At 39.2% G+C, this 20,250-nt stretch overlaps 2 protein-coding genes across 2 annotated transcripts in view; both read right to left on the bottom strand.

Moving 5' to 3' along the window:
* The window catches only part of LOC122935325 (zonadhesin-like), a 36,809-nt gene extending 32,880 nt beyond the window's left edge, over positions 1–3,929 (bottom strand). Inside the window, exons 1-4 of the mRNA XM_044291090.1 lie at positions 3,917–3,929; positions 1,827–2,077; positions 790–967; positions 581–689 (exon numbers count right to left, since the gene is read on the bottom strand). Coding sequence (XP_044147025.1) covers positions 581–689; positions 790–967; positions 1,827–2,077; positions 3,917–3,929 — 551 coding nt within the window. The remainder of the gene's footprint in view (positions 1–580; positions 690–789; positions 968–1,826; positions 2,078–3,916) is intronic.
* Positions 3,930–5,782: 1,853 nt separating this feature from the next.
* Positions 5,783–20,250, bottom strand: part of LOC122935324 (IgGFc-binding protein-like) — a 142,909-nt gene continuing 128,441 nt past the window's right edge. The window contains exons 58-69 of the mRNA XM_044291089.1: positions 18,663–18,713; positions 17,936–18,177; positions 16,481–16,764; positions 16,114–16,391; positions 14,569–15,167; positions 11,890–12,463; positions 11,602–11,801; positions 11,142–11,522; positions 9,545–9,828; positions 8,469–8,740; positions 8,315–8,377; positions 5,783–6,408 (exon numbers count right to left, since the gene is read on the bottom strand). Coding sequence (XP_044147024.1) covers positions 5,783–6,408; positions 8,315–8,377; positions 8,469–8,740; positions 9,545–9,828; positions 11,142–11,522; positions 11,602–11,801; positions 11,890–12,463; positions 14,569–15,167; positions 16,114–16,391; positions 16,481–16,764; positions 17,936–18,177; positions 18,663–18,713 — 3,854 coding nt within the window. The remainder of the gene's footprint in view (positions 6,409–8,314; positions 8,378–8,468; positions 8,741–9,544; positions 9,829–11,141; positions 11,523–11,601; positions 11,802–11,889; positions 12,464–14,568; positions 15,168–16,113; positions 16,392–16,480; positions 16,765–17,935; positions 18,178–18,662; positions 18,714–20,250) is intronic.

Below are 20,250 nucleotides of genomic sequence, written 5' to 3'. Positions count from 1 at the left end.
AAGCTTCACCCGCTATTCTTGCCACTTTTAAACAATAATTAAACAAGTGATAGGTCGCAAATTATTGTGCAACTATAGCGTACCATTTAGTAAATGTCCCTCAGAATCTACCCAGTGTACAAAGTATGATATACCTATCCAAAGTTTAACTTAGAGTATGTTAATACCGCAACATGTCTTTAAGAATATTAATAATTACAGGGGTAGACTAGCCATAGACCCTACAGTCAAATTCCCCAGTGGGTTGATGCCAAGGGGGCCACTGAGCCCTTCTCACGGCCGCTGGTCAGGTACATAATGATCAGATGCTCTCTGCATTGTGATATTTGATTCTGCTGGGGTGGAATTTTGTGCTCCATTGTGGTATTGCTGGCACTGCCTACTTGTGCTGCCCCGCCTTCGGTAAATTTGGATTCACCTACAACTCAGAGCCACTTTTAGGTTCCCAGGGCAACTTTAAGTTCCCAGTCCACCGCTATAAATAAAAACTAAAAACTATTGCATGCATTTTCTCAATGCACTATTGGGCTTCAATTAAATTAAACAATTAAAAGAACAGTACAATATTTCTATAACTTACACTTTATTATCTCGGTCAACCAGCCAGCTATCTCCAAGTTCTTTTGAATCTGATGCTATACTGCCATCAGGCTTTAAAGAGTCATCTCTTGCATTGTCATTGTAGTTGCCTGAAAGACAGGAATATTGAAGGTGAAATTAAACCAGTTCAGACAATAGTAGCTTCCTCACACACTGTAAACTATAAGTGGGTATGAACATATGTCTTACCACAAAGTCCACACACATGGCCCTTGAATGTTGAGAGTAGAGAAACATCACTGTAATGGTTACCATCAAACCTCACTTGTAGCCCAAAGTTGGTCTCCAAAATTAAGTAATTGCCACTGATGTGCACTCTGATTCTACTTTCTAGAGCCGTTGGCAGGTTTGTTCTCTTTCCATCAACCTAGTATGAAAAGTTTAAAAAAATTGATTAAACTGGAAAGTGAATAATTGTAATGGGAGACCATGTACTGTACTATAGATCTGCTGTGTCCTTTATATTAGTCTACTCAGTTGTGGCAGGCTGCTTTATATTGTAAGATATTCCAACTCCAACTAACTGTGGTGATTACATTGATGATATCCACGTAGTAAGAAATGAGAAGCTGTTTTATTTTAGGGAAAATATTCTAGAATCACAAAAAACACTATGGCTGTTAATTCTTTTGACTGTGTCCCCAAAACAAAGTAATTTTGCAAAGTGCTCTATACATTATAGGTCCTTAACACCACAGTGAACCCCCCTCCGCCCCCCCCCCCCCCCAAACCGGCTGCATATTTGTGGCCAGTACAGGAGACATTTTTAAAAGCTGGCCCTTTTAACTGATATCTCTTCCTGTTCTGCAGCTATTAGCTGAAGCTTATCCTCACAGACTTCCTGCTTTGTCTACCCCCTACATATTGTCTGCCTGTTTTCCTGAAAAGACAGAGGGGGAGATTTATCAAACTCGTGTAAAGTAGAACTGGCTTAGTTGCCCATAGCAACCAATCAGATTCCATCTTTCATTTTCCAAAGTAGCTCTGAATAATGAAATATGGAATTTGATTGGTTGCTATGGGCAACAAAGCTAGTTCTACTTTACACCAGTTTGATAAAGCTCACCCTGAGTGTTTTCTGAAGCTTTTCAGTTATTTCCCCAGCTTTTTATCCAAGTGGCAGAAAAAAAACAGCCAAATTTGCAAGGATTTTTGCAGTATATACTATTACTAAGGAAAATGACAATAGATCAAATATGTGATTAACAGGAAACTGGGAAACTTACATTTAGCTTTTTGTTCTTCAGCAATGTGAAATTAGTGTTGTACACTTCTACATGTACTGACTGGATATAGGACACTTTGGTGTTGCCTCCTCTGTGCTCATTGGTGGTGTAGACATGGAAGTATGGGAATTCAATAGATGATACATCGCATAGTTTTGTGAGTGTGTAGCTGCAGTTCCCCATGTAATGGTGAACTGCACCGTCAAATGTGTTGTAGTGAGGATCTCCAGAGGCACTGCAGATTGTAGCAGCTGGAAAGAAGCACATAAATATAAAACGGGTGATCTCATAATAAATGGCTTATTGAGTTACTATTCATAACATGTATAGCTTGCTCCATAGTAAGATGGGTTCTTGATAATTTGGCAATCTTTGAAATGTTTCCATACAATTTTGCTGCATTTGAAGATTAAAACTATATTAAACTGGTTAAATAGGCAGAGGTAATTCTTATCCACCTTCTCTGTGTTTTCTTTTACTCTACTCTAGCTGTATTATCACACTTGTTTATTTTAGTCATTTTTTACTTCAGTTTTAGAAGCTAAAACCAAGAGTGGAACAAACATAGCCTAAAAGTATATTAAAAAAGAATAGTTCGACACACATTCCTCATTTTAACTGGGAAACACTGATGCTAAATAATAATGACTAGTGTTGGTCGAGCACCAAAGTGCTCGGGTGCTCGAGTAGAACACTTCAGGATGCTCGGGTGCTCTACCGAGCACCTGAGCACAATGAAATTCAGAGCGTTCAACCAGGCACACCTTGCTTCGAAAAGGGAAGGGTGTCTGGTTCACAGGAAAAGTTCAGAAATCGATGGAAACACCACTGAAATGGTTCGGGAACTGCATGGGGAGGATGTCTGGATGCATCTTGGACTCCCAGGTCGCTGCGTAGTACGCCACTTTTACAGACTGACAACAATACGCACAAAACCGAAGATAAAATCGATTTTAGAGGAAAAATTGTAATGACACATTCTTTCCTGTATATTTACTTGTATATAAAGTGCAAGTGCTGCCAAAAATTACAAGAAAAAGGGACTCATAAAACCTGTATATTACATAAAGGATGGCCTCATTCACATTGTGGTACAATTGTTCAGATTGTGGGACTCCTACAATCATAAAGCCTATGCACTAAGTGAAGGGGCTGCCAAAAATTACAAAGAACCGGCACTTCAAAACACCTTTTATTACACATCAAGAAGGGCATCATTCACACCCTTGAAACATTATGATTGATGGCCTGCTGGTGACCCGCAAAAACATTATAGGAGCAAGGGTCTGCTGGTGACCCTCAAAAACATTAGGAGCAAGGGCCTGCTGGTGACCCGTTAAAATATTAGGGGCAAGGGCCTGCTCCTGATCTGTCCATCTAAAACATTAGGGGTGAGGGCCTGCTTCCAAGCTGATCATGTAAAAAAAATTGTGGGCGAGGGCCTGCTGCCGAGCTGACAATCTAAAAAATGTGGTGGACGAGGGCCTGCTGCCGATCTAAAAAATGTGTGGGTGAGGACCTGCTGGTGACCCTCTAAAACATTATGGGTGAGGGCCCGCTGCTGAGCTGACCCTCTAAAACATTAGGAGCGAGGGCAGCCTAATAAGCATGTTGATATGATGGAGGAGGAGGAGGACGAGAAAATGGAGATTGAACCATATACCCTTTTTAGTGGTGAATAGTGTTGAGCGCGAATATTCGAATAGCAAATTTTTATCACGAATATCGCCACTTCGAGAATTTGCAAATATTTAGAATATAGTGCTATATATTAGTTTTATCGGATATTCTGTATTTTTCTTCTATCTGAACACATGATTCCTATATGCTTCTTGCTTATGGGCCAATGAGATGGAAGCAATGTCAAGTTCACAACAATACTTAGTGCACCAATCAGTAATCTGTAGTCAGACCTGCTAAAATATTCTAATCATTGCCGATTAGCGCAATCGCAAATATATTGGATTACTTGACTCTATCTGCATATAAAGCTATTGTAATGTTCTGCCATGCCAACCATTTTCTCCAGTCTCAGTAGAAACTCATGAAACTTCTAGCAACTTGAAAAATTTTGCCAAAGTGACCCATACCTGTATTTAGCATTACGAATTCGCATTACGCGATTTTTACATTGCAGATTTTTCGCATTCAATAAAATAATCTCGAATTCTTGAATTCGCAAATATATGACAAATATTCTACAAAATCGCTAGTGGTGGAAGGAGTGCATGGGAGTACAGTGTATTCAATACACCATAAAAGCCACATTTAGAGTGCCTTTATGTTCAGCCACTTTCCTCTGGTGCAGTGGAGAAGTCAGGGGCAATCCAGGTCTTGTTAATTATAAGAGTCAACCGGTCAGCATTTTCAGTTGACAGGTGGATGTGATTATCAGTTATTATGCCCCCAGAAGCACTAAATACCCGCTCTGACAAAACGCTGGTGGCGGGGCAGGCCAGCACCTCAAAGGCGTAGAGCGCCAGTTCGTGCCACGTGTCCAGCTTGGACACCCAATAGTTGTAGGGCACACAGGGATCACTGAGGACACTGACACGGTCTGCTACGTACTCATTCACGATTTTTCGAAATTTTTCCCTCCTTGTGACACTAGGCTGTGCATCAGGTTGAGGGTGCTGGCGGGGTGTCATAAAACTGCCCCAGGCCTTGGAGAGTGTTGCCCTGGCTCTGTTGGAACCAACGTCTCCCCTCCTTGGTTGGCCAAGGAACTACGTACTCTGCAGCCAGTGTTGTCAGCTGTAAATTTTTGGAGCAATCTTTCCACAAGGACCTTCTGGTATTGCACCATTTTGCTCGTCCTCTCCACCACAGGAATGAGAGATGAGAAGTTCTCTTTGTAGCGGGGGTCGAGAAGGGTGAACAACCAGTAATAATAAAAAAATGCTTACAACACGAGGGTCACGGGAAAGGCAGCCTAACATAAAGTCAGCCATGTGTGCCAAAGTCCCAACAGACAAGATTCACTGTCCTCATCAGGAGGATGACTGTCAATATCCTCATCCTCCTCTTCTAACAATCCACGATGAACAGATGGAATAAAACTTCCATGGGTAATAGTGTTGAGTACGAATATTCGAAATCGCAAATTTCTTCGAGAATTTGCAAATATTTAGAATATAGTGCTATATATTCGTATTCTCAAATAGTGTTTTTTGTGAATATTGTAATAGAGAACTTATTGCAAATTTATCGCAAATATTTACACTTAGCAACATCCCTAGCAACCAATAGGAAAGTTGCCTACCCCTTAATGTTGATCACGAATATTCTAATCGCAAATTTTTATTGTGAAATATTACATTGCCAATTTTTGCAATCAAGTAAATAATGACTGGAGATTACGAATTCTCGAATTTGTGAATTTATGGTGAATATTCGGCCAAAAATGTGCAAATCTGTGTTGATTCCTCAAAGTTGCGTAAAACCTCACAGAGGTCAGACATCAATGCCCACTCGTCGCTTGTGAAGAGCAGAAGTTGACTGGAATGGCGACAACCATGTTGCAGCTGGTATTCCACTACTGCAATATGCTGCTTACAAAGCCTGGCCAACATGTGGAACGTCAAGTTCCAGCGTGTGCTCACGTCGCACAACAGTCAGTGAGCTGGCAATTGCAAGAGCTGCTGCAGCATTGCCAGACCAGCAGAACCTGTCGATGACTTGCGGAAATGGGCCGAACACTGTGATGTGCCGAGCATCGCGATACTCGAGCCGAACTAGTGTTCGGCCAAGCATGCTCGCCCAACACTAATAATGACCAAAATATTCAGGTGTTAATATGTGTGAAACTGGGCAAAAGTGGCATACTATTAAATATGTTTTGAGATTTTGATGCTAAATTAATCATTTTGTAAAATTCTTCAATAACTTATTGTAAACTCTATAGCATCACAGAATCATCTACTGACTGCAGAAAACATTACTCTTCTTCAGTTCGCTCAGAGCAAATCTTTCTCAAACTTATGAAACTTACTTATACTTTCAGGTGTTGTAGCAGTAGTAGTGGTGATTGTAGTAGTTGTAGTTGTTGGAGTCCTTGTTGTTACAGTTGTTGGAGTAGTTGTTACAATTGTTGGAGTTGGTGGTGGTGTAGTTGTTGGAGTCGTTATTGTTACAATTGTTGGAGTTAATGGTGGTGTAGTTTTTGGAGTTGTTATTGTTACAGTTGTTGGAGTAGTTACAATTGTTGGAGTTGGTGGTGGTGTAGTTTTTGGAGTCGTTGTTGTTACAGTTGTTGGAGTAGTTGTTACAATTGTTGGAGTTGGTGGTGGTGTAGTTGTTGGAGTTTCTGCTGTTACAATTGTTGGAGTTGTTGGTGGTGTAGTTGTTGAAGTAGTTATTGTTACAGTTGTTGGAGTTGGTGGTGGTGGAGTTGTTGGAGTTGTTGCTGTTACAGATGTTGGAGTTGTTGGTGGTGTAGTTGTTGGAGTCATTATTGTTACAGTTGTTGGAGTTGGTGGTGGTGTAGTTGTTGGAGTTGTTGCTGTTACAGTTGTTGTAGTTGGTGGTGGTGTATTTGTTGGAGTTGCTGATGGGGTTGTTGTTGTTGTTATTGTAGTTGAGCCTAAAAAAAATAAAAAAAATTGCATTATAAAATCTTTGATGTTTTGAAACTCCAGGTCACAAATACGGTAGTACAACAATATAGAGTACAATTAGGTACTTATTGGTAAAATAGAGCCTAATATTTCTTGATGTTTGAAGTACTAGATGGGATGAATAAGAAAGTGCAGGATATTCAGCAACATTTTGTATTCCATTTTAGTAAGGCTACTTTCACACTGGCATTTTGAATTCCGTTTGTGAGATCCGTTTCAGGGATCTCACAAACGGTTCAAAACGGATCAATTCAGCCCCAATGCATTCTGAATGGATAAGGATCCGTTCAGAATGCATCAGTTTGGCTTTGTTCCACCTCCATTCCGCTCTGGATGCAGACACCAAAACGCTGCTTGCAGCGTTTTGGTGTCCGCCTGACAATGCGGAGCCGAACGGATCCGTCCTAACTTACAATGTAAGTCAATGGGGACGGATCCGTTTTCACTGACTTGTGCAATTGACTTGTGCAATTGAAAACGGACCCGTCCCCCATTAACTTTCAATGTAAGTCAAGACGGATCCATTTTTACTTAGACTTTTTTTTTTTTTTTAAGAATAATGTAAACTTATCCGTTCTGAACGGATACAAGAGTTTGCATTATAGGTGCGGATCCGTCTGTGCAGATACCAGATGGTTCCGCACCAAACGCAGGTGTGAAAGTAGCCTTAGTTAGGTTATTACATAAAATTATAGTTTCCAATTAAAATGCAATTATGAGTTTTGACCAAGTTGCAGCCAACTTGCACTACATACATTGGAGTCATATTTCCATGAAGGCATAATTCAGACCATCTGTGTAACAGTGCACTGATATGTACAGTAGTAGCAGGGATGAGATTTTTGTTTTCTCTTTCTTTTCATAGTACAGGTCAAATTATACAGTTAGAAAAATAAGCTTCACATGAAGCCCAAAGGTTACACTATAATATCTCAGCACATTACGGTAAGTTGAATTGAAGAACCAGCTCTGCTACAGCAGTATTGAATTAAGAATTGTCATTAGGAATTATAATGCATTCATTATCATAGAAAGGAGTAAATTGGTTAATGTTTAGAACACATTAGTAAAGATAAGCAAATTTCTTGAAATTTGTTCTAAGGCTACTTTCACACTGGCATTTCTGGGTTCGCTTGTGAGATCCGTTTCAAGGCTCTCACAAGCGGCCCAAACGGATCAGTTTAGCCCCAATGCATTCTAAATAAATAAGGATCCGCTCAGAATGCATCAGTTTGGCTCCGTTCCGCCTCCATTCCGCTCTGGAGGCGGACACCAATACGCTGCTTGCAGCTTTTTGGTGTCGGCCTGGCGATGCAGAGCCAAACGGATCCGGCCTGACTTACAATGTAAGTCAATGGGGACGGATCCGTTTTCACTGGCACAATATGGTGCAATTTTAAACTGATCCGTCCCCTATTGACTTTCAATGTAAGTCAGGACGGATCCGTTTGACTTACATTTAGACTTAGATTTTTTTTTTACAGAGTAATGCAAACGGATCCGTTCTGACTGGATACCGGCGTTTGCATTATAGGTGCGGATCCGTCTGTGCAGATACCAGACGGATCCGCCCCTAAACGCAGGTGTTAAAGTAGACTAAGTCCCATTTGCGCAATTAACGTGTCAAATTTGATTTGGGTCAAAATAGGTTCAACCAGAATCAAAAGTGATTATATTACCCTGAAAACCCCTTATCAAGCTCTTAAATGTCAACACAGCATTTGTAATGACACATGTAGCAACGTACTGCATATTACTACAGGTAAACCATATGGTAGCGGATGGATTCAGAAAGTTTAGAATTGGTTTGTTCATCTTTACTCATTGGTATAATGAATCACTGTTCAGATTACATTGATATTCACTGTGTACCTGGTTGTGGGTGCGTAGATGAAGTGGTTGTTGCAGGGGGAGTTGTTGATGGTTTGTTTGGATCTGTGAGAAAAATCAATAAACTTTAGCAAATGGAAATGTACGTAAGAAAAAATATATATATAAAAAAAAGAAAACCAAGAAGGATATTTACCACAAATAGTATTATTTATCCAGTCCCCTAAGAAAACGCCCAGTGATTCACAAGCGGCAGCATAAGACTGTAGGACACTGCATATCAGATCGTCATTCCCTCCTGTCACACACTGGTCAAACACACAGCTCTCATAGTACTGGTGGGGCCGGATAAAGGCATGGCAGGGTTTGAATGGTCCATTATTTTGCCTAATAATCCAGCACTTCTTTTCGGCCTCTTGTTGGATATTAGGAGGACATATTGGTGGAGGTGGAGGAGTGGAATCACATCTAAGCAGCAAAATGCAAAGGACTATTAATCACATAGCAACTACTTGCAGAGACTAATAAAAATGATAACTGAAGTCATGTGTCATGGTTCATGGACCCTGTGTGCTTTATGATGTGTGTATGGCTTGTTTGGGAGACTAAATGACCACTGGATTCTGGCGAGCATCTAACACAGCTTTTTATTATGTTTTAATCCTAATTGTGCATCCTTTAGTGCAGGGATCAGCAACCTCTGGCGCTCCAGCTTTTATGAAACTACAACTCCCAGAATCTTCCTTTCACTTCTACGGGAATTACAAGAATAGCTGAGTAAGTGTTCATGCTGGGAGTTGTAGTTTCACAGCAGCTGGAGTGTCATAGGTTGCTGATACCTGCTCTAGTGTATAAGTAAAATGTTCAAACAAGTTAAATAAGTATTCCAGTTACAGAAAGTGGGTAGGGGTGGATAGGGGATAACTGTTAGATTGGTGGGGGTCCTACCGATAGGAACTCTATTGATCACAAGAATGGCAGCCTCAGTGAAATGGATGGAGCTGTTGGTTCTCTTGATTGTGAGGGTTACACACTGATCTAATAGCTATCCCCTATCCTATTCATAGGGGATAACTTTCTCTAACCAGAATACTGAATTTAGGTTCAACTACTTTTGTGGACTTGAATTTGTCTTTAGACTGGTAGTTGTATCACAGCGGAAAACATATCTAATGAACACAGTAATTGCCTGGAAATAACTACAGTTAATAAGGCCAGAAAAAGACACAGGTCCATCAAGTCCAACCTCATTCTAGTTACTTAGGTACTTACGGCCATCCGTCATCTGGGACTCTCCAGCTGTTTCCAAAGTCATTGACATCAGTTACAATGCTGCCATCGGGTATTGTGAAGTCATCAAACCGGTTATCATTGTAGGAGCCACACAAACCGCATAGTGCTCCCTTGTAATACTCTTTCACTCTCACAAACAATTCATGATCACCATTAAACTGAAGTTCAAGGCCAAAGTTTGTGCTGACTGTAACATATTGACCATGTTGTGTGATGATTATGTCAGACACATTAGCAGGAAGGGTGACAGGCACATCATTAACCTAAAAGCAAAAAGAGTCACGTAGAGAAAATGTTAACATCTCAAAGCCATAGTCTACGTCATACTCTTAACATAGTGAAGGGGCATAACTGTAGGGTTTCTACTAGTCAAATAGGTTAAAAGGAAATAATTTGATTTTAAAACAGGTACAGAATTACAACTTTTTTTTACCTCACTAGTTTTGAGTGACTCGAGCTTCCAATCCAAGATCCAAAGTCGATTCGCTCAAAACTTAGTTTTAATGCTGTACAGAGACCCTTCTCCGTACAGCATTAAAATGTATGGCCTCCGGTGAGGTGAAATTCGTTATCACTGCTTTGAAGTCGCGAGACTTTGGTGAATAACTTTGGAATTCAATTTTTAAACTTGAAAAACATTTTAAAACAGGAATCCAAAGTTGGCTTCAGTACCGGCTGGTACCTTGGTATTGAAGCCAAAATCATATCCAAGTTTTAAAATGGTTTCTAAGTTCTAAAATAGAAGTTCGAAATTATTCACTGAAGTCCTGCGAGACTTCGGTGATAACAAATTTCCTTCGCCGGAGCCCATACGTTTGAATGCTGTACAGAGACAGCTTTAAAACGAAGTTTTGAGCAAATTGACTTCAGATTTTTCATCCAAAGCTCGATTCGCTCAATACTACACCTCACCAATCACCTGCTACTGCTGTAATGCTGCTGCTCTGGTCACTGATCTCCTCCAACAGTTCAACATTTCTTAATCAATTTTGCTGCACACAATTAATTGTTGAATTGATTATAACCCTGGCTGCCATTGGGTATTAGATAAATATCTAGCCTATAGTTTTTGCTATTAGATAAGCATTTAGCTTTTAAATGCTGACAAAGTTTCTACCATTACTACTTCTTGGGGTAGGGCTTTCCATAATCTGAGTATTCTATAAGGAATCCTTTCCTATATTGATGTGTAAATCATCTTTCCGCCAAATGTAGTGAATGTCCACTGGTCCTTCGTAAAGTCTTTGGAAAGAATAAATTATGCGCCAGTTCTTTGTATTGACTACACATGTATTTATACATGTAAATGTAAGGTCTCATAATAAAAAAGACCTTCCACCTCTTAAATATCTTTTTTATTATCTGTCTCTGAAGGTTCTCATTGTGATTTTTGAATCTGGAGCCTAAAACTGAATCCCATATTTGAGATGTGGTCTTACAAAGGATTGTTGTCACATATAGGTCCTGGAGTCTAAGAAGGGCCCAAAAGCTCTCTCTTCCTGTAAACATAAAAAGATCTATACTATAAATTTCACATGATAGCTTTGGAGGAGCGGTTACAGATAGCCGTACTTACAAGTACAATGTTGTTTTTTCCAATGAAGATCTTTATCCCATTAACAGTCAGAGTAACAGAATTAATGGCCGTCCAGCTTGGGTTACCTCTGTGCTCATTACGTGTGGTGACATTAAAGCTGTGTGATGTATTAGCACATGTCTCTGTCACAGTATAAGTGCAAGATCCCTGGAAGTGATGCACTGTTCCGTCAAAGGTGGTATAATGGGGGTCTCCGTATATGTGGCAAATTGCTGTGCTTGGTTTATAGCAGCCCAGTAATCCATCTTGCACCTTGCAGATTTCATCTTCGGCGCAGGACAATGGTATACAGGACACATTGTTGTTTCCGTGACAGGTACACTGGCTCTCACAGTTACCGTGAACGAATTGTTCCTCTTCCTGTCATTACAAAATGTGATTAAGATTAATGTGGACACTGGACACACAATTGTAAAATCCTTTTTAGTATTCCACATACCTTGTAGTAAATTTCATTATACAAGCAGCCACAATGTGACTCAGGAACACAAGTTCCACCACTGACGACATATCCAGCATCACACTCGCATCCTTCAGAACATGGTAAACTGCAGTTTCCTGTGGGGTTTGGGTCTACACATGTCGCAGGACAGGCAGAGGCACATGTGCTAAAGTGACTGTTGATGGGACATTGATGAGCTAAAATGAGAAAGTTTTGTTAAAATGAGAGATTCCAACTAGGTGCTAACTTAATTCTCTATTCATGCTTGGGTAAATAGACACTTACGACAGAATGTGCTGTTTCTCCAAGTTATAGAAATGCCTTCCTTTTGGCAAGCATCAGCATATGCTGCTAATAGACTGCAGAGAGTGTCTGGATCTCCATTAAGTGCACACATGTCAAATACGCAGCTTTCAACAAACCCTCCAGGACTGATGACAGCATTACATAAATGGAAAGGACCATTTTTACTTAACAAAAGACCACAGAATCCATCACTTCTATATAGTTCATCTGCCTCTGGTGTGCAGGATGGTGGTGGTGAGGGCTCAGGATCCCCTGGATTACAAAGTGGATCATCATCTTCTACCATCCAGCTCTGGCCTAGCTGTTCAGAGTTTGCAGCCTGCAGACCATTGGGCATCATGTAATCATCTGGTCTACGGCTGTTAAAGTTACCACACATTCCACATGTTAGGCCAGAGAAGTTGCTAGGAAGTTTCACCTCCACAGAGGTATCTACATCATATGAGACAGTCAACCTAAAATCGGTTTGGAGGCTGACATATTTTCCAGTCCATCGGACAGTTACTGCTCCTCCAACTAATGTGACTGGAAGTGTAGTCCAGACTTCATTGACCTGCAAAAAAGGAATGTAAATTACCACAAATTAGCATTTTCCACAGTCTAACCTTAACCTGTTCCCAACCACCGTAGTTCAAGTACATGTTTTATACAGCAGAGATCCAGGGCCTAATGTCTGCGATTGGATCATTTAACCCCTCAGATGCAGTGATCAAATGTGACCATGGCATCTGAGTGCTAAAAAAAACTGGGAGCACATGGTCCTAAGGCCAGAACACTTTCCCTTCACTGAGATCAGGGAAGATCTTCCTTAGTAGTAATAGACCTAAACCGGTACAAGGCTTCCAGGCATATAACTGGTATATTGTAGTGCAGGCATATATACTAAATATAAAGAATTTTGCTACTCAGCAATGGAATAAACTTTGATGATGATTGCATGTTGTTAAACCCTTGGAGGCCTTAAAAAAAAGTTGTAAAAAGTATAAAAAAAAATATATAAAAATTCATATCACCCCCCTCTTCCCCAGAACAAAAATGAAAATAAACAAACAAAAAAAAGTATTATAGGCATCACTGGGTCTAAAAAAAAATGCCCATACTATTAAAATCTAAAAATATTTATTCCATATGATGAATGGCATAACAGGAAAAAAAATGGCCAATTAGCTTTTTTTCATCACTTCACTTCCCAAAAGTCATACACACCTCAAAATGGTATCAGTATAAACAACAGATTGTCACACAAAAATAAGCCATTGCAAAGCATTGAATACCAATTAGCCTTCTGGCTATTAACTGCCAGTTTTATCTTTTTAATTTCAATATTCCAAAACATAAAATGGAAAAGGATTAAAAGTACTGAGTGTGTAGCACAGTGCTGCTAACTGTTCATTGTATCTCTCTACCGCAGGTAGGTGGAGTGATGTGTACTCTCACTTCCCACCGTCTTGTCTATTTCAATTGCTAATTCTGATGATCTGATTGTCAATTGATGATTCTGTCAGTTTTCTTTGTGCTACTGCTCTCTTAACATCACACATTTTCACTCCCCCCACGACATGTTGTGCAGATTCCTGGCGTCTTCAGGGGTATGGGCAGTGAATTGAGAGCAATAGAACAAAGAAAATGGATAGAATCATTAATTGAAATAGCAGACAAGACGGTCGGAAGTGACCGTACACATCACTCCACCTACCTGCAATAGATAGATACAAGGATCAGTTAGCAACACTGCACTACATGCTCAGTACTTGTAATTCTTTTCCCTTTTATGTTTACAAATATTGAAAAAAAAAAGATGAGTTTTAAGATTTTGTAAAAGTCAAATGATAAAAGTGGCAGTTAATAGCCAGAAGACTAATTGGCGTTGAATGCAGTGCATATTGCTATACATTTGCTAGAGTCATGTGGTTAGGAGTACTCACAAAGCTTTGCAGACATAAATTTAAGAGAGTATATAAGAGACATGTACAGGTGAAACTCGAAAAATTAGAATATCGTGCAATAGTTTAATATCTAGGCTCAAAGTGTCACACTCTAGTCAGCTAATTAATCCATACCCCCTGAGCAAAGGGTATCTGAGATTGTGACTTTGGGTTTTCATAAGCTATAAGCCATAATCATCCAAATTATAACAAATAAAGGCTTGAAATATCTCGCTTTGCATGTAATGAGTCTATCTCATATGTTAGTTTCACCTTTTAAGTTGCTTTACTGAAATAAATGAACTTTGCACGATATACAAATTTTTCAAGTTTCACCTATATATCTCTAGGATATGCCATAAATGTCAGATAGGTGTGGGTCCCACTTCTATCTCCAGAATGAGTGGTCCAAGTGAAGGAGAGCACACGATGCATGAGTGGCAACCTTTCCATTCACTGCTATCAAAGTTCCTGAAAACTGTGCTAGTGGATAGTGTTGCGCAGCTAGCTCCACAGATAGAAGTGGATCCCAGAGGTGGGACACGCACCTATCTGACAGTTATGGCATATCAAGATTCCATAAATGTTAAGATGGAGCAACCCCTTTAATTTCAGCTACAACTCCCTAGCAAAATGTGTCATTGTTTACTTCATAATTCCTCCCAAAAAAATAAAATATTAGGACATATTTTAAATTCCTGTACATTTGAATCTGGAATGATAAAATACTTACCAAAACACGATCTACTTCATTTTTCACCATTTGAACTTTTTGGCCATAAACTTCTACAAGAACATGCTTCACAAATGACACAGTGGGATCTCCACGGTGTTCATTTTTGGCTTGAATATTGAAATACTGTGGAGAAGAAGAATTGTTGCAAAGTTTTGCAAGCGTGTATGTGCATAGACCCATAAAGTTGTGATTCAGTCTGTCAAAAGTGTCATAATGAGGATCATTATGAACACGACAAATGCCATATGTGAAGTAGTGGCAACCAGGTACACCATTTGAAATTCCACAATACTGGTTGCTGGGACAAGAGTCAGGGCTGCACACTAGGCCACTCCCAGCTGATGGACATCTGCATTTTATGGAACAAGTATCATCTGTCCAGAATTCTGAGTCTACAGGATGATACGTATCATCATCCCAGCATCCGCATTTGTCATCTGGAACACATTTATTGCCATAAAGGACAAAGCCTGGATCACATATACAGGATTCAGTACACGGCAGAGTACAGGTGGATGGGGCTCCTGGGTTGACGCAGGTAGCTGGGCAGGCAGTTCCACATTGTTCATAGTGACTGTTTGGAGGACAATTCAGTGCTGCAAGTCAATAGAGAATACAGTTTACTTTCTAAGAGCATTACAGAACAACTTTAAAGCTTTTAGACTTTTTAATAATAATTGCCCCCATATCAGTGTTCCATTTGAGAGCAGCAATGTTCTTTTCCACTGAAGGCTCCGAAATGTATTTAATAGATTACAGCTCCAAATGACCTGATTATGAGCCATTATTAAAAGGGTATTATCAACTATTAATGTCTGAGATCACTATATATAAATCTATTAAACCAGCAAGAGATGGCTGGATTTACAAAAACAGTATAGCACAGCAAAGCTATGAAAGCTATGAAGACAGCATCCCATTCAACTATTTTCGAATTATGGAGACACTGTAGAAAAGCCTGATGTTTCCATGGCCATGGTCACCTCTGGATGCTGCATAGGAGAGGTATTCTGATCTCAACCATGAATGGCTAAGATGGGACTACCACTATAACTTATTACAGAGCTTGATTCTTTTCAAGTAATTGAAATTATGCAAACATTTTTATAGGCATTGAAATGCCGTGAGTATGAGTATTGGTAGCTCCATGGGTTTTTGGATTTTTTTCTGGATTTTCTTTAAAGCAATAAACTATTTCCTGAATTACTGCAATTAAAAACAGCAATTAAATAGGTGTGTATGTACCTATATACCCCAGATCGAGAGCAGAACAGACCACCCACTATGTCAAGTTAGTGATTGCTCTAAGTGATTTCAAAATAACCATCTTATAATGAAAATGTTCTGACTTGTAGATTATCAACAGAAATTCATTGATGTAAAATGATGGTTTCCAGTGAAGATTATGAATATTTTAGCTTAGACGTATTGCAGTAGATTAAAAATTTCCCACACATTTGATGCGCCTATTCAAGGTACTTCCAATAATAACTGATCTGGATATGTAGAATGTAAACGTGATAAAAGATGGAATCTACTTACGACAGAAAGTGTCATTTCTCCAAGCTTCTATTGTAACACCATTAGACTGACAGGACTCAGCATAAGCTTGAAGGCTATCACACAGAATCTCCTTATCCAGGTTGGTTTCACACAAATCATATACACAGTTATCAAAGTATACTAGAGGACTGATAACATTATGGCAATTTTTGAATGGACCCTCCTTATCAGTGATAATCCCACAGAAGCCATTGCTGACAATGTTGTTTTTGTCGTCATCGGTACAATTAGCTGGATGGTCAACTCCTGGAGTACATCTTTAAAAGAAACCAATGAATATATATTACTGGTCTGCTCAGTAAGAAAATGGGGTACCTTGTGTCATTATCAAAAGAAAATGGGGTACCTTGTGTCATTATCAACCTGCCAACTGTTTCCAAGGCTGTTTGAATTTGGTTCTAATACACCATCCGGATTTAGGAAATCATCTTTGGCATTGCCGTTGAAATTTCCACAAAGTCCACAGACTTTACCAGAGTAGTTTCCTGGGATGGATACTTGGACTTTATGGTTCCCATCAAACTTCACTATCAATCCAAAGCCTGTTGTTACCATAACATTGCTACCACTGATGAATACATCTACATCGGGTGGCAGCTGAATTGGCAGTGTCACTTTCTGTCCATTAACCTATAAAAATAAAACTATTTTATGAATACATTTCATGGATACACTTTAATCTTTAGACTTAAAAAAAAAAATTGGCTCCATTTGCCCAATTTGTCTTAGTTAATGAGGACCAAATATTACTATAAAATCTTGAACTAGAAAATGTTATTTTAATCACTTCCAGACCGGGCCATTTAACCCCTTCCTGACCAGGCTTAATTTAGCAAATCTGACATGTGTCACTTTATGTGGTAATTACTTTGGAACGCTTTTACTTATCCAAGCCATTCTGAGATTGTTTTTTTGTGACACATTGCACTTCATGTTACTGGTAAATCTTTAATCCCCTGCCGGTGCTCTTCTCTAGTCAGGCTTGAAGTCACGGAGGCAGCGGCCTCCTTGCTTCAAGTCACGGTAACCACGCCCCCTTCCTGCCTCTTCGCTGTGACTGACAGCTGAGCACTGTGTATACAGCAGGGATCAGCAACCTTCGGCACTCCAGCTGTTGTGAAACTACAATTCCCAGCATGCTCCATTCATTTCTATGTGAGTTCTTAGAAGAGCAGAGCAAGTATGCATGCTGGGAGTTGTAGTTTCACAACAGTTGGAGTGACGGAGGTTGCCTACCCCTGGTATACAGCGATCTAGAAGGCAGGGACACCTGGGAACTGTCCCTGTCTTCTCTTTGGGTTGCCCTGCTGTCACTGACAGCGGGCCCCCTGCTCGGCAGCTGCATAGGAACCAATCAGATTCCACTTTTCATTTTCGAAAGGAGCTGTCAAAAATAAAAGGTAGAATCTGATGCTGTGGGCAACTAAGCCAGTTTTCCTTTACACCAGTTTTGATAATTCTCCCCAATTCTCTTTTGAAAAGCCTGTTGCTTTCATTTTGACTGCTACAGTATTTAAGTAGATTAAAAAAAACTGCATAACGGTTTTACTATCATAACTAAGAAAACCGATATTCTATAGAATCGGAGAATCTGTAAGTTGGTCTAGTCCTATGACTGCTTGAACCTATATTGCTTATACTGAACATGAAAATGTAACTGTTTTGATTTAGTATCAGTTGATACAGTCCTAAAAGAACACTTAGAATCAATAGTAATATTCCATTAAGTTCTACTAAGAAAAACTAGAGACACAATTACTTAAAACCAATTACTATATATATATATTGGTTCGGAACTGACCTTGACTACTCTGTTTTTCTCGAGTGTAATCTTGTGTGCATAGACATATACATTTACATATTTCACATATGAGACTCTGGTGTTGCCTCCTCTGTTCTCATTTGCTGCTTCCACGTTGAAGTCTGTTAGGCTGCTTTCATCTTCACAGAGTTTAGATAGAGTGTAAGTGCAAGTGCCCATAAAGTTGTGAACCTGATTATCAAAGGTGTAGTAGTGTGGATCTCCACTAACTTCACAAATACCTAATGAAAAAATAATATTTATATATATAATTATTTAATGAGTATTAAGTCATTCGTTAATCTAAATACAGGTAATTCTAACAACAGACAAACATTTCATAGTTAAAATCAATGAAAGAAAATTATTAAAATATAAAATGTTTCCATTATTATTGTACGTAAAAGTAATGCTTGAAAAAAATGTGGCTTATGGGAACAAACAGTAGACCTCCCTCAAATGTTGGGAGGTATGGGATTGTGCACTATACGCAATTACAGAAGACTTCAAAGTAGGTTTTCAGGAAACATTACCTGCAGGCTTGCATTTAAAAGCATGAAAAATAATTATATAATACAATAAAATTATCAAACCTTTCAAACAATGTCTAAGACTATTCAGCTCCACTGCACACCCAATCCAAGCCTTTGAGTTACTGTATCTTAACAATAGTAGGACCCTTATACACTAAGAGTATGGCATATGATAAAGTACTCTGGAAACATACCAGAATCTGTTGGCACAAAAGGAGTTGCGATCGTTGTTGTTTGAGTAGAACCTGAAATGTACAACACGCATAATCAATTTTGGGTACATATATATAAAAAGGGGGCTTTCTTATTAGAATATACTTAAACATGGAGGACAGTTTTGGAGTAGACTTCAATAGCAAGTCATTCTTCCAATCCAATAATGACTTTGTAATAATTTTGGCCATAGCATTTAACTTCTGCAGTGCTTTGTTTCAAAGCCTATATTATTTTAACTTTTCTGTTCACTGAACTGTATGAGGCCTTGTTATTTGTAGGATCACTTATTTGGGGAAGGGGATACATCTGACTTTCTGATCACAAAAACTGCAATGCTGGCATCCTTTATGATTTATTTTATGGCATTTTTAGGCCTCATGCACACGACCAGTGTTTGGGTCTGCATCCAAGCCGCCATTTTGGCGGCTCGGATGCGGACCCAATCACATCAATGGGGCCGCAAAAGATGTGGACAGGACTCCGTGTGCTGTCCGCATCTGTGGCTCCTTTTCGCGGCCCTGCTAAAAAAATATAATCTGTCCTATTCTTATCCGAGCTTTGCGGACAAGAATAGGCATTTATATTGCCGGCGCCCGTTCCGTTCCGCAAATTGCGGAAGGCAACACGGGCGCCTTCCATTTTTTGCAGATCTGCGGATTGCGGACCGCAAAAAACTGAACGGTTGTGTGCATGAGGCCTTACTCTGTTAGAAAAATAGCATGATAATGCAATTTATTTATATTTTTTTACAAATGTTGAATATGTGTTTTTATCTAACTTTTTTATCAAATATTTTAGTTGTTTTAAAAAAAATTAACTGTATTAAGCTTGGGAAAACGGTAATGAAAACCTGACAGGCACCGTATTAGGCCATATCTCTCCATGGCTTATTAGGAATACAGTAAAAAGGTGGCAGCACACCATAATAGGTCACAAAGGCTCCAATGGGAGGATAGAGGGAACTTAGATGCAGCAGTCCCCTTTTACCACAGACTATAAGGCCTAAATGGCCAGGATTGGAGCTACAGTAGTATTGATCCTAGTCATTGAAGCATTATGTTAGCTGTATTATATATACGGTACAGTACGTACAGCACTTTGTATTGAGGACCAAATGATGGACAAAGATTAATGACAGACAAGTACTCAAATAAGAAGACCAACATTTCTAGTCAGTGTTCAGCACATAACAAATGGACATGAAAAAATACAAAAACTCATTGATACAACAATGTACATTCAAGTATAAATAAAAATTGTTATACCCCGCACATACGAGATGTATTGTTCATATACAAATGTGCACAACATTCCAATTTATACTCAGCACTGGACATGCTTACATTTTATATGATGTTTTATTGAGAAATAAAAATTCTGTATAAAATCTATAATACTTGGAAAGGTTTCTCTGAGTTTCAGCATATGATTACGGTTTACTGTCAGTTTATTACTAAAGTATAGACTTATTTACCTGGTTTTGTTCCTGATTATGAAAATACAAACCTGAGGTATAACTTATAGGCCATGTTATACAGTAAAGGTAGATGCAGATATATTTTTGTA

The sequence above is a fragment of the Bufo gargarizans genome, chromosome 4 (assembly GCF_014858855.1).
Source record: "Bufo gargarizans isolate SCDJY-AF-19 chromosome 4, ASM1485885v1, whole genome shotgun sequence".
Lineage (NCBI taxonomy): Eukaryota > Metazoa > Chordata > Amphibia > Anura > Bufonidae > Bufo > Bufo gargarizans.
The sequence above is the reverse complement of the archived record's forward strand: the minus strand, read 5'-3'. Positions and strand labels throughout refer to the sequence as shown.